Genomic DNA, 26,863 nt, shown 5'->3' with positions numbered 1-26,863 from the left:
ACTAACCACGGTTCAAGGCAGGGACATTTATGTCTCTCTCCCTCTTTTTGTGCTAAATCTTCAATCTGTAATGAGCACCTATATCCCTCCCCACAATAAGCTATTAAAAAATGATGAATTCACATCTGCGGTATATGGAGACAGCTTTATTACATTTCTAAAAGAGAGCCCCAGGCAAAAACGAGCAGCTGGGACCCCATTAAACACCTGTTCCACCCCTTTTCTGTAGACTGAGTGCTGGCCAAAACTGATGTGTACCAACCCATCCATCCCTTTTGCTAACCTTTTATCCAGCTATCGTCATACTATAATGACTGTAGTGTATATATTATGTGTTCTCTATCTCCTCCTAGACAAGTGGACCAATCTTGAAACTTTGCACAAACATTGCCGAGGACACCATGAGTGCCAACATCTGTATTTTATACAAATTACACAATCATATTTATATTTTATAACACTGAATGGAATGTCAGATTAGAATGGTGTGTCATAATATATTTGTAGCATATTTACTGATCTATGCATGTTTCTTATCTAGTTTGCTAGTAAAGTGAAAGGCGGGGTATACCCTAGACAGTTCGCCAGTCTTTTGCAGGGCTGCTGTGTTGTAATTCAACTAAACATAAATTTATACATGCCAAATACATCCCCAGACAGGTATACTAAGCGTGCACCTTGTGATTTTTGTTGTCATTGAGCTCCACCAAGCTCAAATCAAATCATTTTTATTGTCACATCACATGCGCTGGTACACTGGTACAGCACATGTGTGTGAAATTCTTGTGTGCAAGCTTCACAAGCAACAGAGGTGTGCAAAATACAAGAAACATAAGAACAAAGCAAAGGGGTTGGCCGTTCAGTTTTCCAAGGAGCCACATGAGAAAATGGGACTGGGCCACATCAGTAATCTTAACTCGATTCTGTCGATTCTGCTCATTATTAATTTCATCTCTGGGTCTGGGGTTTTATTCAGGTTGAGATCTGGAGCAGAATCACAATCACAGAATCAGAAAGACTTTATTTATCCCCAAGGGTCAATTTAGAATAAAAAATTAACTTAACTCTATTCATGTTTTCGGACTATGGGAGGAATCTGGAGTGCCTGGAGAGAGCTGGTTGAACATGCAAACCTCATACAAGAATGCATAGCTGCCTGGTGGATTCAAAACAAGGACCTTCTTGCTGTGAAGGAACCACTGCTAACCACGCTGATGCCCCACTATGTCATTATATATATGTATGCACAATTGTATAGTGAAATCCTCTCATTATATTAGTAGTTTAGGCCCAACAGGCTACAGGCTTGAGATTCTACATGGGAGGATTATGAGAAGCCAAGTGGCGCAGATGAGCCTACAGTCAAACCCACGCCATCATTTACATTTAGAGTGAAAATAATATCAATAAAGTTTTGAATTTATTAAACCATAAAAGTAGGCACATCTTGTGCTATTTTTATCTTAATCTGATAATAACATGACAATTAATATATTACATAGTAGAAATTAAATTCACACATCTCTCTCATACACAAACTGTGCGCTTGTACTGTATATCTGTCATCTCTGCCCTTTAACGAAAACAAGCGAAAACACGCACACTCGCCGACGTCATCCTGTCCGCATCACGCACGCTTATCTGTATGGAAAGTGACGCCAGAGCTCCCTGAGTGAAGTCTCGCGGAGTAAAAACACCGGCCATTTTTCTCCATTTATAGCACGACACTTTGTGCTGGGGGTAGTGTAACCGAGAGTGTTGCGATTTCACTTTGATAAGCCTACAAGTTTTGGCAAGTTTAATTTTGGTATTTAAGCATCCAAACTTCTAACAAACCGACCACAAACAATGTTTGTGTTGACCGCTGCAAAGTTTGTTCGCTGACATCCCTGTCCGGATAGATGCTTGTCTAAACTGTCGCACAAATGGAAATGGTGCCTAGCGAGGAGAACCAGTTCGTACCCAAAGAGGTGAGGTTATTATGGACCGTGTCCAGGTCGGAGAGTTAGCCTCTCTGGGCATTAGCTGTCACCTTTGCAGACCATGCACATTAATGATGCAAAACTTTCTGCAGCACTTTTGAAGTTTGCGATCTTACCCCGTCTTTAATTGACTATCTCTGAGCTGCTAACAGTTAGCCAAATATGACTTGGACGGCCTATCATGACATGGCTAACTAACGCATCTGCTAACGTTAGTTAGCGGCTACTTTCGATGCATTTCAGACGGAGAACATTTTAGGTAGCAAAAGCGTTATCATAATTACCATTTAACTGTTTGGACTCAAGACATGGCTTTATGGTCACTAAAATACCCAACCTTTTCCATTGTTGCTAATGACATTATGTTGTCCCGTCAAACGAAGGCATTTGTCAACATCAGTTAGCTTACTAGCATAACATTAGCTTGTGGGATTTAGCTAGCAAGCGCTGTTAGCTTCTTAAATCTGATCAGTGGCAACAACTCCGGCTAATCTAGATGTTTTTGAAGTTCCCCAACCAATTGCAAATGGCAAGCAGTGCTGAAACCCCGTCGACCCCAAACAATAGTTTTACAGATATATATATTTCAAACCCTTCTTGGAATCATTTACAGGTTGTTTTTAAGTAAAACTTCTACTTTGAATGTAAACGTCAGTGCTAGCAAGACAAATTGACAAGCTAACGCTAATGTTAGCGGAATTGACTAGCTACGCTACTGATAGATGTGTGTTTAACAACATTAGCGTTTATCTCAGAATAAATTGATCGTTCTTTGTTTATTTTTTAACATCGTCGATAACCTCTTTTATTGCTGAAGATAAGTTACTTAGAATTTTTATGTTTCTAGCTTGGAGCTCAGTTAACGTGCAAAGTCTTAATGTTAACATTAGCAGTGCCTTCTTATTCAAACAGGAATAAAATGAATAGTCTCTTTGATCAACGGCAGTGACGGTAGTCAGATTTGATTACTGATATGTTAGCTCACATGTTAACAGGATGGGTTAAGGTAAACATCATATACCGTACTGCTAACATAGCAGTCATATCCATTTAATGCGTTACACCATTATTTTTAAGGGTGTGTTTTTACTTTGTTTCTTTTATATTGGGCTCAGAGCAATTTGTCAGGCGTCCATTTAACATTAGGACCCTATTTGATAAGCGAGCCTACAGCCTATTTTCTCGCATAGTAATGATACACCTTTTGGAGTAAAGTCAAGTCTTTTGACAATAAGGTTGACTGTAGCTTTTCAGTAAGAAATAGTATTTCTTCAGTAAGAAATACTGTAACCATTATTATTAATAATGGTTAATAATGTAACCATTATTTCTTTGCCGTTATACCTCCTTGGTGCCTGAGCAATGTACGATGGAGCAGGGTTTCTGCTTATCCATGTACCCTGGGCTTTTGTACTGTGAAGGCGGTTTACTTCCTACTGGTGTATAACGTCATGGTTACTTGTGCTGGGAACAGGTGAGATTCCAGATTAAAAACCAACAAGTATGAAATTACCAACCACTGGCTGATCAAATCTCAGGAAAATAGTGTCACCATTCCTGGAAGATCCTTGGATCTTTGTGAAAGGATAGGTTTTAGAAATTTTTTTTAATGCGTCTCCTTTTTCCAACTATGTTTTAAACATTAATTTAATCAAACATTTGCTTTTCTAGACCATTATGTACTGTGATATTGATGAGGCTGTCAACTTGTACAGTTGGTATTTTTTTCTTGCTTTCTATCCTGATTTCAAATTGGCTAAAGTTTATTAGCCAATTTGCTAGCTCATCTCCAGTCTTGTTGGCCAAAGTGCTTAAAGTGCTCACACATTTAATACTAAACTGCCGTGCAGTGCTTTTCATCACTTACTGCTGCTTTGTCTGCAGCTGCTGTGTTCTTTTAGTCTGTATTATGCGTTTAATCTTCATAGTTTTCAAATATTATAGTTCTATCTTCCTTCATTAGTGAATCGATAACCAGCTTTGTGCATTTTGGATCTAAAGAGTATTTTGCATCTAAAACTTGCATCCTGACCATAAAAATATTAAGATATATTTGAGATGTATGTTGGCCTGTTGTGGTGAAGGTAATGTAAACTGCAGCTGGCGTTGAGAATAGGTGGAAGTTGAGGTGGGATATCCTGGGATAAAGGAAGTCAGAGGGAACTCTATTTATATGTTGTTTCGAGTTAAATAAAACACGAGTGAGGAGAAAAGGCTAATTAACCACCTCTTTCATGTAATGACACTCACATGCAGCTCTACGTCAACTGTGGTAAATGTTAAGTGAATGGCTTGGGGTATTTAATAGTTCTGCTGTGTAGACTTATAACAAAAAGCACTGTCCCAATGATCCCTTTGCCGATACAATAAACAGTGGGTATAATACTTGCATTTAAATGATGAAGGTTGACAACCAAGCCCTTTTCTTGTCTTTTTTTTCCTTTTTTTTTTTTTTTTTTTTTTTGGTGCATTTCTCAAATATGATTTATAAATTGGCAGTTGACATAGCTCTCCAATAACAGTTGAACCAAAAAAAAAAAAGCAACTAGGAACTTTATTTAGCAGATTGCTGATATAGCTCATATATTTGTCCACCATGTATTTCTAGTGACATCAATTGTTTATTGGCATCACCTCATGTGAAAACCCCCCCTACACTAGTGCTCCACATGGATCACTTTTAATATCTTAACACTGTAGTCTAACTTCAGGGTTACTTGTTAAAGTTTAGTAGAAATGTGGATTTGAATTCATTTCACTTTGTTTATTTCATTGAAGACTTTATATTTTATTTAAGTAACCTTCATTTGTAGTTACTGAATTAGTTCATAGGTACTGATTTTCTCATTTTTCAAATGTCTAATTTTTGTCTTTAAAATATTTCTGTAATATGCTGCCTGTGTTATGCTGTACCTGTAGCTTCATGTGATTATATCCATGGTAAAAATAACCTTTAATCTCATAATACACTTGTGTGTTGTCAGCTGCAGCAGCGTCTTTGTAGGCGCTGGCAGTCACATTTTGCTAAGATCACACATACAAAAAGGCTGCAAAAAGTGCAATTATTTGAATATATATTATTATTATTATTGTTGCATTTATAGGTTTTTAGAAAACAGCTCAATTGTTTTTCAACCAACTGACATGTTTTACAACTTAATTTACTTGTTCTATGTGTTTTAAGTTGTTCTTCACCCTCAACTATCTCCACATATTATCAGGGTGTATTTTGGAGTTGCAGACAAAGTATTTTTGATGAAATGAAGAGGATTTCTCAGGTGTGTTTGATATAGGAGAGTGTGTACACAATCGAGCATGGTAGTAAATGGATGCATGAAGCAGTAGCCATGATGACTATTATACTAGAACAAAGCTCGACGCATGTTGTTAAACTAGAAACCAGCTTAAACAAGTACCACCTTTTTCAATAATCAAAGAGAAAGGGAATTAAATAATGATTAGCAGAAAAATAATTTATTAGCATGGTGCACATTTACAGGAAAACTAAATAATTTTCTGTTGCATTTTAATCATAAATTGGTGTCACTTTTATCTACTGGTAAATGCTTTTTCTGAAATATAATTTAGTGCATTAGTTTTGTCTTGTTTTAATATCTAAACAATATCTGGTAATAGAAATGAAAACTTTGTCATTTTGGGCGGGGTGGTACTTGCCTGCTTTTACTGTTTAAAATGTAACAGTTACAGTCTGCACTCCCAGTTAACATATCTGAAACTTTAAGGGGTTTATATGTTATTTTAACCTAGTTGTTTTATTTCATTTGATACTTAACAGGTAAGTAAGCCAAACTAAAACACTTTGTCATTACTCTTCAGTGCCTAGACCTTTTCTTGCTTGGTGAGTGACCTTTTCTGCCAGATTTTGCTGCTCAAGTTCTTAAGAAAGGTTGGCTTTTAGTCTGCAGGTAATTTGTCCCTGACTGGGAACACTACATACCAGACCAGTCACAAAGCAAACTATGAGGCGTGTTTAGTTGAAATGACTCGGTGCTTCTTGAAACTCCTGTTCCACCTGACTATTTTTGTTTTTGTTTTTTGCTTTAAAATTAAGCATGAGTGAGCGATTGCATGGCATGTTGTTGAAGCAGATTGTGGAGTATATAGGAGAAATCTGACAAGTGGTTGTTCTGTCCACCGGAATCAACCAACTGCCCACCTTATCCAGTCATGTGTTGGGAGGTTTAGTGTAGAAAAAATCAGTCAGTCATGTGTCGTAAACACTTTTTGAAAAGAGGTTTCAGTAAAGCGGTTTCAGTATCGAGCCCTGATAAACCACAATTGCAAAAAAGAGAACAAGAGCTACTTTTGCAAGTCTGTTATACTTGAAGTCAAATTACTGCATGTCTACCACATCAGTTTTGTTGTTTTGTTATCTTGTTATACCGGTAGATTTTTTTCCCCAAAACTTTAATTTTGAAGAAGAAAGCAAGTAAGTATTTCTGTTGGAAGTATTTAATATAAAAACTGAGAAACTCAGAGCTTTTAACAGACTAATATTCCAACGGTGGTTAGTTTAATTGCTTTTAGTTTAGGTTTGAAACATGTTTTATACCGATTGTAATAATAACCTGTATAACTCAAAGCACCAGTGTTAAAGTGGCCTTTAAGATACAGAAAAAATCTATTTTTACATTTTAAATATCTTCTTCTTTTCCTAATATATGCCCGATAATTATATTATTAATTTGATATGATTTAGTGAATCCATTATACTTTGGTAGAAAGGTGAGTTGGAGGGTTACTAGAGGTCCCTTCTCAATACACTACATGGTGATCCAGATGTGGTGAAAATATGGGAATGGAAATCCTTTGAAAATCCACAGCAGGGTACTTTGTGTTTAAAAATAATAATAAATTAATATTGTGCATGAAATTACAACCAACAAAACCAAAACCGAGCATTAACTGGCATGTTACTAATGACCTTTGTAGCAAAGCTTTAACGTTTGTCTTTTTTTTTTTTTTTTAAATGTTTAGCTCTTCATTGGAAAACAAACAAGTCAGAAAATAATGTTTATATCTTTTTCTTTATTTATTTGCAGATCCAAAATGCAGCCGAGGAGCCCAGGGCGCTGTGTATAATTCAGGACATCACCAGCGCGAAGACGGTGAACGAACGGCTGACTCTCAACCTGCCTGCTTCCACCACCCTCTCCAAACTTTATGAAGATGTCGCTCACAAAGCAGGATACGTAAATGGCACTTTTGGACTTGCATGGGGAAATACACAAGACATGGTTAGTAATTCATCAGTTTAGCTTTGTTTTGCTATGGAGAGTAACGTGGGTTTAGCATCAGCAGACATTAGCAGATGTGTCTGGAAAAAGCAGAAATAAAAGTAAATGCAGGATTAAGGTGCTGTGTTCTGAACTAGTGTATAACATTGAATATTTACTCATTCATGTTTATCGTGTTTATCTTGGGTAAAACTGTGTAGCAGGCAAGCTACCACAGTTTATGGTCTCTGGATATCTATGGTACCCTGGTGCATACGTCGCTACAGGAAGATGTTTAGCTCAAACTTGCAGTGGTAGTTGGGTTGATTGACATTCTCACCATAAATGAGCCTCCCTGGATGGAGTTCATTCGAAATCAGACCAGGAATCACCTCCTTCTGACGGTCACTTCTTCTCCATTGAGTGCGATTATTGTGCTCGCATCTGCACCAACTAACTACATCAAAAGGGAAAATGAACCAGAGATCAGTTTAAACAGACCAAGCAAAATTAGTTTCACTCCTCTCATTAACTTTTACTGTTGCACCTGATTTTCAGTCAGTGACACACACAAAAAATCAGTTTGGGTAATTGTAGGTATCCCACAGTGCTTCTCTACTCTTTGGGTACAATGACAGAGTTAAAACAAAAGAGATAAAATATGAGTCAGTAAGAAGTTATGGTAAGACTTATTAGTCTTACTTATCATTTGTCACTTGACTAAAAACAGCTTTAATGAAACAGGTAAAAAAAAAAAAAAAGGGTACATGGATCTTTTTTTTTTTTTCTTTCAACCTCTGTTGCCCTCCAGTTGGCCAAAAAGAAAATATCAGCAGCAGCTTTAAAGTGACTTGAGTGTAGCTTGACTAATTCTGGTGAACGTTGATGTGATTCATAATAATGGCTCCCAGCCTTTGTTTATAGTTTATTCTCACGCATGTTTCATTTGAGACACAGTGTAGCTCTTTTACCTTCTTTATTGCTAGGACAGTACCACAACATCAGCTGATAATAGATTTTTGTACCCTGTCATTACATGTAAATTTACATTTTACAACTGCTACAAAATGCAAACAAGTAAAAATACTGTTGCTAAAACTGACTTTCCTAATATGTTTAATCGGTGATGAGTTTTGTACTGTTGGATCTGTGTGTACACATTATTCCCTTTTCTTAAATGAGCCCATGCTAATCCTGTTGCTGACCCAGGCCAAAGCCCAGGTGCTGCCTGTTGTTATCTCACTGAGTAGGTCAGTGGATTAAGCTACTGCTTGTTCCCACTGCAGCACTTTGCTTGCTCATCCTCAGCTTGGCCCGGAGAAACCTAGGTAGCGTTGTTCACATGTTGGCTTCAGAGGCTTTCCTTGTTAACAACAATACATGGAATTAGCTGAAAATGAATTCAGTAGGACTTTAACTCTTCCGGTGAGTTCATCCACTTTATAGTTTGTAAACAGCTAGCCTGCAGCCATCTGCTTTGACCGTTCAAACCAGATGGCTGCTAGCCCGTAGAGTGGTTCTACTGGAGTTTTCTTGGTGCTAAAAGGAAGGTTTTCTGCTCCACTGTTTATGCAAAGGGAGTAGTTTGTTTGGTCTTTATAATATTGTAAGGTCTTTTTATGTATAGTAGACTGAGTTGACTTAAGTTGACATTTTGCTTAAACTAAATATCGAATAAAAAAGATTGCATGTGTTTACTGCTGTCCAGGCATTGTTGACCTCTGTGAAACTTGTCTGTTCATATTGTGTTTATTTACTTTCTCTAGGCACCGCTTGACCATAGCAGTGAGATGTCCCTCTCAGAGTCTGGGTTTGAACCTGGTGGTAAGAGGAATTTCCTCCAGCTTACAGATAAAGATGGAGAGCAGCCCCAGATTGCATCTGTGAGTGTTTAAGAATAAATTAAGATAATGATTCATAATTTCTTAAATAATCTTTAAAAAGAAATCTATAATTATTTCCCTACAGAATCTACTAACACGCTAAACACTCTAATTGGAAACAAATAGTTATGTCTGTAACTTCTGTTCCCTGAAGGAGAGGAACGAGGTACAACACATAAGTATGGGATATCATGCCCTCGCGTGTCCTGGCTGAAGAAACCTTTATTCACGCCTTTAAGGCAGATGACGTGTAATGACACACGCACGGCCCCGCCTGCACATATAGCCGCTGTCATCACAGTCATCCCTCAATTCGATAGCCGCTCTTCACCGAGCCAAACTGCTCAGTGGGGCCACCTTGTGGCATGATCTTGGGAAAATAGGCAGCATTTGTACGCAATACGACCTTGTGGCCATCAGGAGAGAACTGTATGCAGGAGGGATGCACAGACAGTCCATGAAGGTCACCCACTTGCTTTGCCAAAGCGAGAAGTAATTCAGTCTTATATGAAAGAAATTTCATATCCACAGACTGAATGGGTTCAAACGGGGGGCTACAGAGGGCCTCCAGCACCAAAGACAAGTCCCAAGCAGGGACACTGGACTTAAGCACGGGCCTCAGCCGGCGAACTCCTTTCAGAAAACGTATGGCGAGGGGATGTGCACCTAGTGTCACCCCGTTAAAGCCAATATGACAAGCAGATATAGCGGCTAAATAAACCTTAATTGTCGAAAATGAAAGGCCCTTATCCAGCAGCTCCTGCAGGAATGTCAAAACATCCACAATAGAGCACTGAAATGAAAGCGTGTGGCAGTCCTGGCACCATTGCTCGAAGGCTCGCCATTTGTAAGCATACAAGCCTCTAGTAGATGAATCCCAAGCGCTCTGAATTGTCGCTATCACACTAGGTGGCAAACCCTTAGCAATCAAGTTTAACCTCTCAGCAGGTAAGCATGAAGGCGCCACAGGTCTGGGCGCGGATGAAACACTTTTCCTCCCGCCTGAGAGAGGAGATCCCTGCGGAGAGGAAGCTGCCAAGGACTCGCTGCTAGCAGGCTGATTATCTCTGCATACCACGACCTTGTGGGCCACCAAGGGGCCACTAGAATCAGAGAGAGGGAATGCCGACGCACTCTCTCTAGAACTGGAGATATCATTTCCACTGGGGGAAATGCATACAGGAGCACGTCTGGCCATTGGTGCGCAGCTTCAACAGGGGAAGAGAGCGTGTTCCTCCCTGCCTCTTTATGTAAGACACCACTGTTGAATTGTCCGTCCTGACTAAGACATGCTGGCCCTCCAGGACTGGATGGAAATGCTTTAGACCTAAGAACACTGCTAACAGCTCTAAGTGGTTGATGTGCAGCTGGCGCTGGGCTGCGGACCAGATCCCTCTCACTGATGCACACTCGCACAGCGCTCCCCACCCTCTTAGGGAAGCATCTGTGGACACCACCTTGCGAAACAGCATGGGCTCCCTCCAAGGACGGAGAGCTTGCATGCAAGACGGAGGTGACGCGATGCACACAAACGGTGAGAGAGAGTCCAGCATTGAAACGCTTTTTAACAGTCCAAGTGGCACTACGGCGATCATAGATGCCATCATGCCCAACAAGCTTAATATCGTCTGGAAACGCAGTCTGTGTCCCAGCTGAAACTGAGCGAGGCAGCGATGAAACGCGGCCACTCTGTGCTCCGACAAACGTGCGCGGCTGGAAAGCGAGCATATTTCCAAACCAAGAAAAGTAATCTGCTGACTCTGGATTAGCAAGCTCTTTTGAAAGTTCACAGAGAACCCCAGTATCTGAATGTGTGACAGAACCAGCGACAGCTATGTCTCCGCCTGCTCTCTAGAGCAAGCTACGAGAGCCCAGTCGTCTAGGTAGGCTAAGATGCGGATGCCTCTCGCTGAGGGGCGCTAGCGCTGCCTCGGCATATTTCGTAAAGGTGCGAGGAGCGAGCGACACCCCGAACGGCAGCACTAGGTATTCGTAGGCTACGCCCTTGAATGCAAACCTCAGAAACTGCCTGTGTTTCGGGTGTATAGCCACATGAAAATAAGCATCTGTTAGATCGATTGTTGCAAACCAATCTCCCGGGCCGACCGCATTCAAGAGCTATCTGAGTGTTAGCATCTTGAACCTGTACGTTTGTAGATACGTGTTCAAGACTCGCAGGTCGAGGATGGGACGAAGCCCTCCCCCTTTTTTCGGAACAACAAAATAACAGCTGTACCAACCTTTGTCTGTCTCTGAAGCGGGGACCACTCGTATTGCTCTTTTCTGCAATAGCGCCTTTATTTCCTCTCTGAGTATCATGGTGGCTTGACCTGGAACTGCAACCGGTAACCCATGGCAACTGTTCGCAGCACCCACGGAGAGGGGGCGCAAGCGCACCACTGAGGGAAGTGAGCAGCCAGCTGGCTGACCTGCAGCACCGTCGGCGGGGCGTTGTCGCCCCCCAGTGTGTCTGCAGGGGACTGCATCACCTGCCTGACCTGGCTCATTCTGCCTGCAGGCTGAGCATTTGTGATTGTTTGAGAATAAACAACACTCTTTATTGATTGTAACATGGAAACATGTACATTCATACATTTTGTTGGAGGCACCTTTTCTGGGGCACAACAATGAAAAGCAGCGGGAACACTCGATGTGGTCACCTGAACATTTAACACACCTGAACAGGGAGTTACCTGAGGCATTTTGTGTGCAGGGGTTTTGTGCTTGGGAGACAGTGTTAGGAAAGTGCAGCGCCTTCTGGGGCTGACAACCTGAACAGAACTTAAGCGGCACCTCTTGTGCGGCAACAGAGGGGTAAAAGCAGCGTCTCCCTGCTGCTGGACCCCTTCTCCACTCGAACAGAGTGGGGACGGGACAGATAAGCAGCCAGAGATGACTCCATAGGGGGTGGGTTAGCTAAGCCAGCCCCCTTGGCGCCGTCCAATTCCATGTACTGTCCATAGCCAGGCACAGTGACGTTGGTAGACAGAGGTTTGTCCCATGATGCTGTTAGCTTGCAGAGAAAGTCTGGGAACATGGGAAGGCAGTTTTTGGCCGTTGCGGGCTCCAGTGGGAGGAAAAAACCCGCGAACCGCGACGGCTTCTGAGCTGGCGGAGGAGAGGGCCAGTCCACCTGCAGCTTCTCAGCAGCACGGCAAAACAGGGAGAAAAGAGAGGTGTCATCGTGGCCGACCGGCGTGGCAGCGGCGACACATTGGGCCGACAATGCGCTCTCCTGCTCATCCTCCGACAAACCATGGATGTCCAGGCTGATGTCCAGCACGTCATCGTCTTCCTGGGGAGCGCTGGCGGGCTTTAACCCAGGCTGAAGCCCGTCATCGCTCCTGCATGGTTCCGGCTCGTCATCAGCTAACCCGTCAACGTATTCCATGTGGTCAGCCCAGCTAATTGCGGGGACATCGACCGGAAAATCCTCGTCTTCGGACTCGGAAAGGAGAGGGTCATGCCGTGCGACAGCCGAGCGTCCCAGCACTTTTTCCACAAACGTCACCTGTCTTTCCAGGGTTGAGCGCCGGAGCTGGCGGCAAAGTGCACAGGCTTCGGGCTCCGTCCACGCTAGGAGAGCGCTGACGATCCCAAGGTAGACAGGGCAGGCATTGTGCTGGTCGCTATCGTGCAAAGAGAAACCGCATCCCTGAGGACAGGGGCGCACAGAAGATTTCTGCTTTGCTCGCTAGGTTTGGAGTCCATTCCAAAACGCAAAGCGAAACACTGCACAGGAAAAACTTGAAATTAGCGCTCCGCGGGCAGCCTACACACCAACTGCGCGGCGGAGGCTAACACCAACAGGGGCAGTTAAGCTAAGTTCAAGTCGGCAGACAACGGAGCTAACTAGCAGCAGCTAGCTAGCCCAACTCAGCAGAGGTGTTCTCAGCGAGGTGAAGAGCGTAAGAACTGAGGGATGACTGTGATGACAGCGGCTATATGTGCAGGCGGGGCCGCGCGCGTGTCATCACACGTCATCTGCCTTCAAGGCGTGAATAAAGGTTTCTTCAGCCAGGACACGCGAGGGCGCGATATCCCATACTTACCGAGTGAATCGACTGAAAGGGAACGAAAGATGTTATTACAAGGCATGTTTGTGTTTGTAGGATGAGTCAGGAACAGCAGATAGCAGTGGACTAGATGACAGTTCCCAGGAACGATTTATTGGACCCCTACTGAGAGATGGGACTCCTGGCTGCAGTGGTGACTACAGCAGTCCATCTTACTCTTACTCGTCCATCCTTAGCAAGTCTGAGACGGGTGAGGTTTGGTTACATGTTGAATATGTGACACCTTTCCTTTTATACATCTCCAACCGATCACTTACTACTTGTCTCTTGCTGCCTTTACAGGTTATGTGGGCTTGGTCAACCAAGCGATGACTTGCTATTTGAACAGTCTGCTGCAAACATTGTTCATGACCCCAGAGTTTAGGAATGCACTCTACAAGTAAGAAATCATGGTTATGGATCACTTTGTGAAAATTCTCTTGTCACATATAATAGATTTAGATTTCTCAAATATCTGCTGTTCGACTTCAGTTGGGAGTTTGAGGAGCAAGAGGAGGATCCTGTCACCAGTATTCCCTACCAGCTGCAAAGACTGTTTGTTCTGTTGCAAACTAGTAAGAAACGGGCAATTGAGACTACTGATGTGACGCGAAGCTTTGGCTGGGACAGCAGTGAGGGTGAGCTTATGTACTTGCCTGTGAGTAGGCTCACATGGCTGGTTTGCATGTTCATGGAGGACAAGACCATGTGCCTCTGTCTGTACACTTAATTATACTTTTTCTTTCTTTGTGCTTTTGCTTTTAGCTTGGCAACAACATGACGTCCAGGAGCTGTGCAGGGTCATGTTCGATGCCCTGGAGCAGAAGTGGAAGCAAACAGAGCAGGTAGGAGAAAACAAGTAGTTTTCTCAGACTATTAACAACAACAACAAAAAAAAAAATCTGCATCCAGGCTCAGGCTCCCCCCAGAATGGGAACAAAAGGCCTACTGTGGAAAAAGTGAAATGTGCCAGTAAGCCCTGGGGTTAGCTTTTTCTTATCTCGGGAATAGGCTATAAACGGCAAACACTTAGACCAGTGTACGAATGCGCAGCCATGTGGTCTGTAAACGCAAGCATAAGTACATGTGAATGCTATTTTAAAAAATTTAATTAAATTAAAAAAAATCTCATACCACAAGGGATTTTTACTTGTAGTTTTCAGCCATAGAAAGTAAACTGATGACAGGATATATAAACTATACATTTTTTTCTTTCAAGCTCCAGTTCTCTTCTTCTACTAATCTTTAGTTTATATATTCATAAATATCTGGAAACAGTTAAGTTTTCCCCCAGTCTACATGTGCCATGTGAACCATAAGTGATGATTGCATTAAATTCCATTTTGGCATCCTAACACGGTTATTATACTTAACTAAAACTAAACTAAAAACTAGGAATTGGCTTGTAAACACATTTTAATTAAAAGAAAGTACCTGCAAAATTAACGAAAATGTATTTAAAAGATACACAAAATGGTTAAGTCTCAGTTTGGACAGCTGGAAAAAAGTAGAATGCCCAAGGTGGGTGGTTGGAGGGAAATTGCTGCCCCCAGTGGAGAAGTGCCTTGGGATCTCATTCATGAATGAGGGGAGACGGATTGGTGTGGTGATGATTTGGAGGCTGTACCGATATGTTGTGGAGAAGAGAGCTGAGAATGACAGAGAAGCTGTCAATTTACTGGTAGATCTGCGATCTTACTCTCACCTGTAGAGTGAGGAACTCGAAATAGAAATGCTTCTCCTTCATCCAAAGGAGCTAATTGAGGTGGTTTGGGCATCAGACTGGGAATACCTCCTGGGTACCTCCTAGGTGAGGTGTTTAGGGTAATTCCTACCAGGAGGCCACGCTGGAGAGATTGCATCTCTTTGCTGGCTTGGGGATGCTTTTTTTTTCTCCCTGGATGAGTTGAAAGAGATGCCTGAAAAGACGGAAGTCGGGCCACCTTTGCTTACAGTGTCGAATCCAAGAAGATGATAAATGGAGGATGGATGGATTAGTTTGGATAAATTTGTTAACACAGCAAAATGAGGCTATGGTGCAGTTTATAGAGACTGGGATGTCCATGTGACTCTTTATCAGAATGTGCAATTTAAGAAGTATAGAACAGGAAAAGACTGAAACTAATAAAAAAAACTAACATTTTTTATTAGTTTCAGTTTTATTGTTTTGGGGCAATAAATAAAATAATTAAACAAATGAAAATGAACAAATTCTCTCAGGAAACCAAACTAATGAAAAAATGCAAAACTATCTTGGTCCATATTTATTAATCTCAGTAGAAAAGACTTATATTAAATATACAACACAAGTGTTTTTACCGTTTCTAAATGGTTTGATTGATTCTTGATTCAATAATGGGACAAAACCATCATGACCAGAATTAATACCTAATGACTTTTATAAATAATGACATACATTTTTTTTGTTCCAGAGCAAAGTTTTTAATCAAATAAAAATCATTCCTGCAGCTCTTGGGTTCATTCTTTCTTTACTTTAGGTTTCTGTTACTCTCTGTTTTGAGTATTTTTTTTCTTTCTCTGACTGATAAGTTGAGGGCTTGTTGTGCAGTGTTAACAGTTACGCTGGTTCGTCCAGTGTCTGCCATTTCAGCTGTCTGGAGAAAGCTACAGATGGCAACTGACTAAAAAGAAATACTCTCCTTGTCCTGTTGTTGTCTGTTGTGTTTTATTATCCTGAGAAACTTTCATATGCAGTTGCCGACGGAGTTGTATGGTAAAGGAAGGTTTATGGGAAACAAATCTAAACACAAGTAGAATTATTCTGTATCCCACTACATTTTGCTGTCAGCACTTGCTTCTCCAGAAGTAGAGAGAAATTGTCTCACAGCTAATGTTGCAATTTGGTAGCAGACCAGTTTGTATCCTGAGTTGATTTTCTTTAAAGTAAAATGTGGCAGAGAAACCTGACTGTTCTCTCCCTATCTTCAGGCTGACCTGATCAACCAGTTGTACCAGGGAAAGCTGAAGGATTATGTCCGTTGTCTGGAGTGTGGCTATGAGAGCTGGAGGATTGATACTTACCTGGACATCCCTCTTGTGATCAGACCCTTTGGAGCCAGCCAAGCCTATGGCAGTGTGGTGCGTTTCTCACCCTTTGTTCTTCTAAGCATATACTTTATCACAGCAGCACTTAACATTTATTAACTCTTTGCAATTCAGTGTTGCTTAAAGGTTACTTTAAATTCAGTACTTGGTACAGTTTCAAACTATTTGATATTAAATTGTTATTCTAAATTGATTTGATTTACATGATATGATTTTTTTTTTTCTATTTTTATTTATTTATTTATTTTTTGATGCCACAGGAGGAAGCATTACAGGCATTCATACAACCAGAAACACTCGATGGGCCCAACCAGTATTTCTGTGAACGCTGTAAAAAGAAATGCGATGCCCGTAAGGTAAGTATACTAAAAATGTAACATGGAAGTCATGATTAGAGAGTACAGTGTTTTGCTAATGTCTCTTCTCATTTTCTGACATCGCACGCAGGGGCTGAGATTTCTGCACTTTCCTTACCTGCTGACATTACAGTTGAAAAGGTTTGATTTCGACTACACCACTATGCATCGCATCAAACTTAATGACCGCATGACCTTCCCAGAGGAACTTGACATGAGTCCATTTATTGATGTGGAAGATGAGGTGAGAGCACCATTGAATTTACCTGCCTCTGTCATTGTCATTACTGATTTGGATTCATCCTATGGGATGCCTTTTAATCAATTTTGGAATTCATTTTCTCCTTTATGACTGCTAAATGAGGAAGCAAAGCAGAACCAGTGACGCTCCCTCTGCATCACCTTAGGATTATGGGTTTTGTGTTATCATGTGGTGCCTTCATTGTAGGGCTGTATGTTTTTCCCAAACAGTGCAACCTTAGTTTCATCAGTCCACAAAAACATTTTTCCAAGTGTTGAGGGTCAAGGTGCCCTGTGTGTAATCTTGTGCTGTGTCCTGCCATGACAGGCTTCAGTCAGCCATAAACCATGGTTTGTGTATGTTGACCAACTGAGATGTTAACCAGCTTGCTGGTTTCTTAATGTCCTACATTTCTACGCTGGATTAGTTCTTTTCTAATTGATCTTTTGAATTCACCTTTAACTCTGGTGTTGTTTTTCAAATTGCCTACTCTGTAGAAGTCCCCTCAGACCGAGAGCTGCACTGACAGCGGAGCAGAGAATGAAGGCAGTTGCCACAGCGACCAGATGAGCAACGATTTTTCCACTGATGATTGTGTGGATGAGGGCATCTGCTTGGACAGCACCAGCAGCACAGAGAGGGTGTTGAAGCCAAAGGTGATCATCCTCACTTAGATGGATTTGGTGTGCTTGGTTTGTACGTGAGAATGTATCTGACAACAGATTAAAAGGAAGTACCTGATTTGCCAACAGTGTAGTGATAAGAGGGATTGTTATTCTGCAAGTGTCAGCTAAAAATGTTATACTTCTCTGTTCTTGTTAAATATATAAATTCGTCTTTTATTTACAGTGTTCTAAAGATGTGTGATTATTCTCTATTTTTGCTTTAAAGTGGCAAAATATGGGAACGTGTGTATCTCTAAAAATATAGTATGTCGACAGTGAAATCTGCAACACAATTATTGGTTTTAACTGAACAGTGTTCCCCTATTTCTTCTCAGAGTTTGCTGACCTTTGAGCTGTTTTCTGTTATGGTCCATTCTGGGAGTGCTGCGGGCGGGCACTATTATGCCTGTATCAAGTCCTTCAGTGATGGCCAGTGGTACAGTTTCAACGATCAGCACGTTAGCAAGGTCAGTCTCTGCTCTTGAGTGACACGTTTTGGCTTCCTACTGAAAGCAAATGTCAGGCAGTGCTTGCCATTTCTATATACTAGACGAAAAAAAAACCTGCCAACTGCAACTGCCATTTAAAATGCTGCTTATTGTCATTGTGGTCAAACAGATCACCCAGGATGATATCAGGAAAACATATGGGGGATCCTCAGGGAGCAGAGGCTATTTCTCCGGTGCCTTTGCAAGGTCAGTTGTGTTCCACAGCAGTCACAGGCCTTGAGACCAGTTGGCAACCCCCAGTTGGCCCCAGGGAAAAAATGTCTATTTCTTGGCTAGGTGGTGAGTGATTGCTGGAGGCTCGTGCTGTACCAAAAACCTCCATGTCATTGCTTTGGTCGATCATATTGTGCAGAAAGAAGCAATCTTGAGATGATTTTCAAGCAGCACCGTGTATCTCCATGCGATTTGTTTCACCTTGTGGCTGGCAGCAGCCACTTTCCGACTGGTCAGGGAATGCACGTTTTTTCCAGGAGTCGCTGACTTTGTGATAGAGGACTCCCTCACATCAAATGCTTCTAATACACTGACTTTGGAAAACGAATGGTGTTTATCTTGTTATTCACATCTGTTTCTAAATGTGAAACCTTTTATTTTCCCCCCGTTTGTGTTTGTAATTTTGTTTTTATTGAAGTAATAGTTTTCTCCTTCCTCTTACCTTCCCAACAGCTCTACAAACGCATATATGCTGATTTATAGACTGAAAGATCCTTCAAGGAATGCAAGTAAGAAATTCATTCAATTAAGTCCTGCTAAGGAAAATGTAAAAATTAGAGCAAGCATGACAGTTTTTCCACATTTCTGAATTAAAAACTCCCAAACTGTAAAAGTCACAGGTTTTCATCTTTTCGTCGTAACCTAGTGAATGTGTTTGGCCTTTTGTTAACTTGTTTTTTTGTAAGGAAAGTGTTTAAATAAAACAATTTCACTTGTCTTCTGATACCTACTACACGTAAGAAGATCCTTTACACAAGTTTCCACTGTGCCCTATCTGCCATCCATCTGAACTAAACTTGTCCAGGCTTTTGCCTGTATTTGCAACTTATTTTTAAAGCTTTGTGTTGCACCAGTTGCAAAGGAACCAGCCTCTTGCCTTTGTCTTGTGGTCATAATTTTCCCATTTTTCATACTCTGATACATACCCTGAGCTCTGTAGTTTTCCTCATGCCACTGGATTTAATGTGTAATCTCTGAATTGTCTGCAGAGTTTTTAGCTGTGGAGGACTTCCCAGACCACATAAAGCGTTTGGTTCAAAAGGAGAAAGAGTCTGAAGAGCAAGAAAAGAGACAGCGGGAGATTGAACGCAACACTTGCAAGGTGCTTGGCTGTTTGCCTAATTTATAAGGATAATTTAATACCCGGTCTCTCTCTTTTTTTTCTTTTTCTTTTTTGGTAGTCTTATGCTCTTTACTTTTTAGATCAAGCTCTTCTGCATGCATCCTGTGAAGATGATGATGGAGAGCAAGTTGGAAGTGCACAAAGACAAAACTCTCAGAGAAGCAACAGAAATGGCCTACAAGGTTTGTTAGATTTGTTTCAGTTACTTTTGGAGGAATCTTGAAAGACATTTGGTGCATTCAATTTTCTTTCTTCCATTAACTTTGCAACACAGCATTACTGTGACTATAGCAAAAGAAAAGAAACTCACTTTAGAGTTTGGATTTCAAAACTTGCTGCTAATTTCTTTAATGGGTGTTCTGTATGTCAGATGATGGAGCTTGAGGGAGTTGTCCCTCTGGACTGCTGTCGCTTGGTAAAATATGATGAGTTCCATGAGTACCTGGAGCGCTCTTATGAAGGAGAGGAGGACACACCAATGGGCCTCCTCCTTGGAGGAGTCAAGTCTTCATACATGTTTGACTTGCTTCTAGAAACCCGCAGGCCAGATCAAGTGTTCCAGCCTTACAAACCTGGAGGTCGGTAATCTTCTACTGTTGACTGCTTGTTGTACATAGTGCTGTTTTCAGGATGATAAAAGCTGAGTTGCCAGAGTCTGAACAGACAAACTGTGATGATCAGAAACAAATACACACCGGTGACAGGTGTAAGTGTGTGTATCAAGCAACTTAGTTGCTGTTTATCTGCGTGGGTGTGTTTATGATTCTTCTTTTGTTCACAGAGGTGATGGTGAAGGTTCATGTTGTTAATCTGAAGAGCGAGACCATCGCGTCTCCCGTCAGCGTTCGGGCGTACTTGAACCAGACGATCACTGAATTCAAACAGCTTATTGCACAGGTTTCTTACTCTTAGCCTCTTCACAGTGTTTTGTTTTAACCATTTACCCAGGAAACTGTCAAATATAGTGGTGTCGGTTATATTAATGTAAGCCTGTTTTTGTGTGCATTTCTTTCCAGGCTACAGGGCTTTCTGCAGAGACCATGCGTGTGGTTCTGGAGCGCTGCTATAATGACCTCCGGCTTCTCTATGTCCCAAACAAGACACTGAAGGCTGAGGGATTCTTCAGGAGCAACAAGGTCTCTTGTTTTCTTCTAACTTTGACAGTTGTTCTGTCTTGTGCGTTATTGTGTTTCAGTCTTGTTTTAAATTTCACAAAGTCTTATTATATATGTTATTATTACATGAAATTTGCTAATTTGTTTGTTGGCCATTGTTTTTCACCAGGTTTTCGTTGAGAGCTCTGAGTTGACCGATCATCAGGTTCCTTTCACTGACTCGCTCTTGTGGAAACTGTTGGATCGGCACGGGAATACGATCCGGCTGTTAGTCTTACTACCAGAGCAGTCTCCTGGTACCTTGGCAAACAGAACTCTTTTCCAAAAAGTAGGAAGTGACTCTGATGTGCTCTCTGAGGGGGCAAAGGGTAACAGGAAATCTGTAGAGGCTATCCTGGAGGAGAGCACAGAAAAGTTAAAGAGTCTGTCTCTGCAGCAGCAGCAGGGCTCCAGCACCAGTGACAGCCAGAAAAGCTCTGACGCCAGCGACTTTGAACATATCGAATCCCCAACCCAAGAGGCGGACTCAAACTCTTCTCTCTGCGTGGCTGCAGACAACAGAGAGTTAGAGAATCGGATCAGGGCCACGTCTGCGGGTAGCGGCGGCGCCTCCTCTGACCCTGAGAACCACTTTGCCTGTGAGGAGCGGTCGGACTCAGAAGTGAACAATGACCGCAGCACCAGCTCGGTGGACAGTGACATCCTGAGCTCCAGTCACAGCAGTGACACGCTGTGTAACGCAGACAGCGGCCCAATCCAGCTGGCCAATGGCCTGGACTCGCACAGCATCACGAGTAGCCGGCGCTCCAAAGCCCACGAGGGCAAAAAAGAGACCTGGGACACTGCAGAGGAAGACTCTGGAACTGACAGCGAATATGACGACAATGGAAAGAGCAAGGCAGAGGCCCAGTACCTGTACTTCAGAGCAGAGCCTTGTTCTCAGGATGATGCCTCGTGGAATTCACAAAAATGTACAAACTTTTATTATGCATTTAAAAGCAGTTGTCACCCATAGCTAGCATATTTATGTTTTAATTACATTTAAAATCAGGTACGGGCAATTACTTCCATTCAAGGGGGAGGATTGCAAACATTCTTTACCTGTTTTGCATCCTTGACGTATATCTTTTTTTTTTTTTTTTTTTTTTTAAAAAGGAAAGAAAAGGTACATTGATGTTTCTTGTGATCTACATCAGGTTTGGTGCTTCATGTGGACAAGAGAATAACATTAGCAGCATTTAAGCTGAACTTGGAGCCCTACGTCGGCGTCACCTCGACCCAGTTCAAGGTGTTTAGGGTGTATGCCAACAACCAGGAGTTTGAGAGTGTACGGCTCAACGAGACACTCTCATCGTTCTCTGACGATAATAAGGTCAGTTTAAACTTATTACTTTGATTAAAGTCGTTTGCTTGAGAGTAAGGAAATATCTCAACAAAGACTGTGCCACTATCCATAGATAACCATTCGACTAGGCAGAGCCCTTAAAAAGGGTGAATACAGAGTGAAAGTGTATCAACTACTAGTCAATGAACCAGAGGTAAGAACTGACAGACTTTTCTTACTCATACACTGTTGTACAGCTGCACAGCATTATGTTATAAAATATATTAATTGTGGTGTTTTCTCAGCCCTGCAAGTTCCTAGTGGACACGGTGTTTGCCAAGGCTATGACTGTCAGACAGTCTAAAGAGGAGCTGCTTCCTCAGTTAAAAGAGCAGTGTAAACTTGACCTCAGCATTGACAGGTACGATTCTTTGCTTTGCATAGTTCAGAGGACTGTTGATACAGTTTCCCTTCAGGTAAAATGAACATGTGTACAAAACAGCATGTATCTATTTATCTCTGTGTGGTCAGGGTTCGCCTCAGGAAAAAGACGTGGAAGAATCCGGGCACAGTGTTTTTGGATTACCACGTTTATGAGGAAGACATCAGCATTTCGTCCAACTGGGAGGTTTTCCTTGAAGTCCTTGATGGTAACTTGTGTTTTTCACTTTCTTTTAAACATTGCTTCACTATGCGGTTTTTCTTTGGGTACCTCAACTACCTTACTTATTTTAGTTTTGTTCTGTTCTAATAATATAAAATTTTTCTTTAAAGGTATAGTAAATAATTTCCTTTAAGGTACAGAAAACAAACATTAAATCATCTGTTTCCAGGGGCTCAAAAAACATCACATTGTTGAATTGTTAACATGCTGTGAAACGCCACATGGAGACAGATTAATAAACGACGTGTATTTGGTTCTAGAGTGAAGGAAAATTTGTTTTCACTGAAGTTTCATTTAAAGTGCAGTTGATTGATCCACAGCCTCTAATGTTTCTCAGAACCAGAGAAGATGAAATCAATGTCACAGTTGGCCGTTCTGACTCGGAGATGGAGCCCGTCTACAATGAAGCTGGGGCCTTTTCAGGAAGTGATTCTGGAGAGCAGCAGTGTGGAGGAACTCAAGGAGAAGGTTTGTCTGCTGCATGACAAATGTGTTTTACTCATAGCTTGTGTTCAGTGTTTAGCTGAGGGAAACTGTTGTATTCCTGTGTCTAATGTTTTTATTCTGTTGGCAGCTTAGTGAAATCAGTGGTATTCCATTGGAAAACCTGGAGTTTGCAAAGGTAGGTGGATGTAATTACCTGAAACCTGGGACCCGATTTTTCTAATATGTTTGTATTGATGACACTGCTATCTGGTCTCTGCAGGGTAGGGGGACATTTCCTTGTGATATTTCTGTGTTGGAAATCCATCAGGATTTAGACTGGAACCCCAAGGTGTCAACCCTTAATGTGTGGCCTCTTTACATCTGTGATGATGGGGCGGTGGTCTTCTACAGGTAAAAAAAACAAAAACTGGGACAAGTCCACATTCAAGTACAGCGTTTGTGTCTTTGGTATTTTTGTGAAATTATTTCATGAACAGAGAGGACTGTAGTAGAAGTCATAAGTCATGCATTCGCTCGGACTATTAAAAACTCAATATGTTTATGTGAGTTGAATTTTTGGCATCTAATATGAATTAGAGACAACTTTAATATTTGAACACCTAATCTCAATATCTAATATAAAGTACAAATGTACGCAAACTATACACATGGCTTTACAGGTTGGCTTTGACTCAGTAATGAATAAAACATGATATTGTTGCATTAGAAGCATTGTTGTTTTTCAGGTTTTTCCCCTAGCTTTTGACTTCTCATATTTATACATTTAATACCACAAATGAATCAGTAAATGTTTTCAGTCAAGAGGGTCTCAGTTTAGGATTGAAACTTAAATACAATCCCTGGCCACTTCATTAGTTACACCTATTCACGTGCTCGTTTACGCAAATATCTAATCAGCCAATTACATGTAAGCAACTCTGTCATTTTGGCTATGGTAGACACAGTGAAGATAGTCTGGTGAAGGTCAAACAGAGAATGGAGAACAGTGATTTAAGCATGATTTCAATATGATGTGATTGTTGGAGCCAAACAGACTTGTCTGAAACTGATCTGGGATTTATTTGTTTTACAACCATCTCTTTAAGTTTACAAAGGATGGCCTGAGAAAATTTAAAATATCCAGTTTCTCAAGTTCAAAAATAGCTTGTTGATGCTAAAACTTGTAGGAAGGCAACAATAACTCAAATGACTACATGTTGCAACCAAGACCAAGGTAATCATGAGAGCGTGTGAGAAAAATGCAGCATGTCAAATGACACTAGAAGGCTACATGCTCACCAAAACTGAACTTTTGGTGGTGATGCGATGATGTGGGGATATTTTCTTAGCGCATATCATGGCTGACAAATTTGCAGCAGCTTTTTAATGCTGTCATATCAGTATTGACCAAAATCTGAGGAATCTTTCAGCACTTTGTAGAATCTACTGCATGAAGAATTAAGGCAGTTAGGAAGGCAAAGTGGGGTGGAAAGTGTACCTAATAAAGTGGCCAGTGAATGTATATTAAGTAATTAATCTTTTTTTTTATTTTTTATGTAATTTTCTGCCTATACTGTGGACATAGGTACAGGTAGTTGTATCTGTCTTTGCTGTGATGGTAAAAAAAATTTTTTTTAATCACAAATCAATGCAGCTAATAAATGAGACCGCATGAGGTCAGTGCTGACAGGTCTGATTTCCATCACTGACTCTTTAATGACTGAAAAGGCAGTGGTACAAGTGCAGATTTGAGCTTTCTTACTATGTTCTGAACCAATTATGTTGTAATCCAGGCTTTAATTGTAAAACTGTATCTAGTAGTAGAGATATTTTAAAGAAAGCAACTACTAAGCTTAAAAAAAAAAAGACTTCAAGTTTCAGTTCAGTTTACATGTTTTCTTTTTTTTTTTTTCATTCATTCATTATTCCCTTAAAATTTTAAAACATGGCGACATCCATGGAGTTCTTCTAATGATCTTATTATATTAGGAGTATTTGTGACCTCCATCAATGTTTTTGTGCTCTTTTGTCTGCGCAGGGACAGCACAGAAGAACCTCTGGAGTTGTCAGAGGATGAGCGCAACGAGCTAATGAAGAAGGAAAGCAGCCGTCTGCTTAAAACCGGACACCGTGTCAGTTACTCGCCACGCAAAGAGAAGGCCCTCAAGATCTACCTGGACGGCGGCCCTGCAAAGGACCCAGGGCAGGACTGAGGCGTGGAGAAACACTCGTGGGTTATTTGTTTTGCCTGGGTGCTGCAGCAGAGCATCCAGGCTGCGGGACTCTGAATGTCGGGCCCGACAGTGACTTGAAATCGAGCAGCGCTGTGAGGATTATGTGCTCTCACCCTCCACCCTGAGCTCCAGGCTCAGAAACCCTATTGTGCACTATAGTGTATTGTACTGTAAAGATTAAAGGGAAGTACAAAAGCTATTTGGATGCTGTATAGACAAATCAATTAAAAGTGAAAGCTTCAGGGATGGATGGGGAGAGTCTAGGACTGTGAAACCGGTCTGGGAGGCATCCATCCTGACTATTCAAGGCTCCAGTCTACTTTTACATCAGGCTCTTTCACTGTCCTCCCCGTCACTGTGTGTTCATCTCCGTGTTTTGGACAATAGTGTTGATTATGATTCATCCGTGGCCGTCTTGTAAATCCATGTGCTCACACTTTCTGAGCACCACTTTGGAGAAATCAATCTGAATCATCTTACGTTGAACATCTTCCTTTAAATTAAAAAAAGAAAAAAGAAAAAAAAAAAGAAACTACTTATCCAGCCTTCCTCAGTCTCACCTCTTCTGCCGAGACAAACCTCACTCACTCAGAGACTGCCTGACAAATTGAGAAACCATTCATTCTCAAGAATTGATGAATTGAAAAAGCAACAATTAATAAATTGTAAACTAAAGTTGTTTCTCCTCTAATGCTCCTATAATGCCAGAGTAACGTGTTGATATGGGTTGTCTTTACTGCTGCTCTATGTGCTTTATAGGAGCTCTGCCTCTGTCACATCACTTCCACTAGATGTAGTGATACATAGGCTATCAGTCCTTTTTAAAACTTAATATAATAAAACAAAACCAAGTAGACGATGTTAAGAATCTCCTTGTTTTGTTGTTTGTTTGTAAATTATTATTTTGCTTCAGACTTAATCATTTAGAGGTCTTGTGAAGCACCAGGCACTCATCTGTTGTCTGCATTAACCTTTAATTTAGAAATTGGATATCTTTATCTGTTTCTTGCACCATGTGAAACTTGCAGTACATGTCTTGTGTCATCCACGTGTGTGTGTGTGTGGTGTGAGAGGAGAGAGCTCTCTCTGGGTGTTGGGCAAGAGTCAGAGGTTGGATTTTTGGCGCTTCTACCTGCTGCTGCTTGATAGACTGACACCAGCGGGTGTAGAAAGCCTGCTGGACTCAGTCTGCCTGTGCAACTGCTCTGAGGACTAAAGCTCAGCATCACGGCCTCCTTTCCGGGCCTCTGATGCTGCCACCAGCTATTCACTGTAGAAATGCCAATATCAGAAGAGAACCTTTTTTTGTTGTTGTTGTTTATTTCTTTGAGATTTCAGATCCTGTGTGGAAATAGTTTAAGATGATTTTAGAAATGAATTAAAGTGCTTTTTTCAGAACTGCAGTTTTCTCTTACTGCTAACCAATTCATAAAAACACGTTAGGATGTTATACTAGCTGTACTTCCAGCTTGACACATTTTTTTTTCTTTATAAAAATTTACACTGGATGCCCTTCCTGCTGCACTGTGACCCCTTGAGGCTGGGTTTGTCACTTACTCTCAAACCCTGTAAGGTGAATTTGTCAACCTCTACACTGCAGAAAATCCACCCATTTTCTTCAGCTTATCAAATTCATGGTCATGGTGGAGACTACCCCAGCTGTTATAGTGCGAGACGTGTGATACTTGGAGTGACAGGCCACCATTCACGCTCACAGTCACCTACGGCTAATTATGTAAGGAAGCTGGAGAACATGCAACTCTTGGATTT

The 26,863-nt window shown here is 41.4% G+C and overlaps 1 protein-coding gene across 3 annotated transcripts; it reads left to right on the top strand.

Moving 5' to 3' along the window:
* The first annotated feature begins 1,618 nt into the window (after positions 1-1,618).
* On the top strand, positions 1,619-26,491 carry usp47 (ubiquitin specific peptidase 47). 3 transcript variants are annotated; one of them, XM_005741580.1, is made up of 28 exons: positions 1,619-1,970; positions 7,046-7,240; positions 8,986-9,102; positions 13,215-13,368; positions 13,461-13,557; positions 13,650-13,795; positions 13,923-14,002; positions 16,107-16,256; positions 16,484-16,579; positions 16,671-16,823; positions 17,318-17,476; positions 17,821-17,952; positions 18,104-18,180; positions 18,661-18,716; positions 19,197-19,309; positions 19,411-19,512; positions 19,701-19,908; positions 20,112-20,227; positions 20,347-20,466; positions 20,615-21,416; positions 21,642-21,817; positions 21,903-21,983; positions 22,075-22,190; positions 22,301-22,419; positions 22,771-22,901; positions 23,008-23,055; positions 23,140-23,270; positions 24,898-26,491. In XM_005741580.1, the coding sequence occupies exons 1-28, from the start codon at positions 1,926-1,928 to the stop codon at positions 25,070-25,072; spliced, it is 4,095 nt and encodes a 1,364-aa protein (XP_005741637.1). In that variant the 5' UTR covers positions 1,619-1,925; the 3' UTR covers positions 25,073-26,491. The 3 variants fall into 3 exon arrangements, with proteins under 3 accessions (XP_005741637.1, XP_013768484.1, XP_005741638.1); XM_013913030.1 differs by lacking the exon at positions 1,619-1,970 and adding an exon at positions 5,210-5,260; XM_005741581.2 differs by lacking the exons at positions 1,619-1,970; positions 7,046-7,240 and adding an exon at positions 8,513-8,644.
* Positions 26,492-26,863: the final 372 nt, after the last annotated feature.

This window comes from Pundamilia nyererei, unplaced genomic scaffold (assembly GCF_000239375.1).
Source record: "Pundamilia nyererei isolate P.nyererei 1_Seehausen unplaced genomic scaffold, PunNye1.0 scaffold00112, whole genome shotgun sequence".
NCBI lineage: Eukaryota > Metazoa > Chordata > Actinopteri > Cichliformes > Cichlidae > Pundamilia > Pundamilia nyererei.
Note: the sequence above shows the minus strand (reverse complement) of the source record. Positions and strands in the feature narration are given on the sequence as shown.

What these genes read in the sequence shown, in the direction of transcription:
- usp47 (XM_005741580.1), top strand. Translation starts at nt 1,926, where the DNA reads ATGGAAATGGTGCCTAGCGAGGAGAACCAGTTCGTACCCAAAGAG. An exon ending in ACCAGTTCGTACCCAAAGAG is followed by an intron (nt 1,971 to 7,045) that starts GTGAGGTTATTA and finishes ATTTATTTGCAG; the next exon opens with ATCCAAAATGCAGCCGAGGA. An exon ending in AGAGGGTGTTGAAGCCAAAG is followed by an intron (nt 17,477 to 17,820) that starts GTGATCATCCTC and finishes ATTTCTTCTCAG; the next exon opens with AGTTTGCTGACCTTTGAGCT.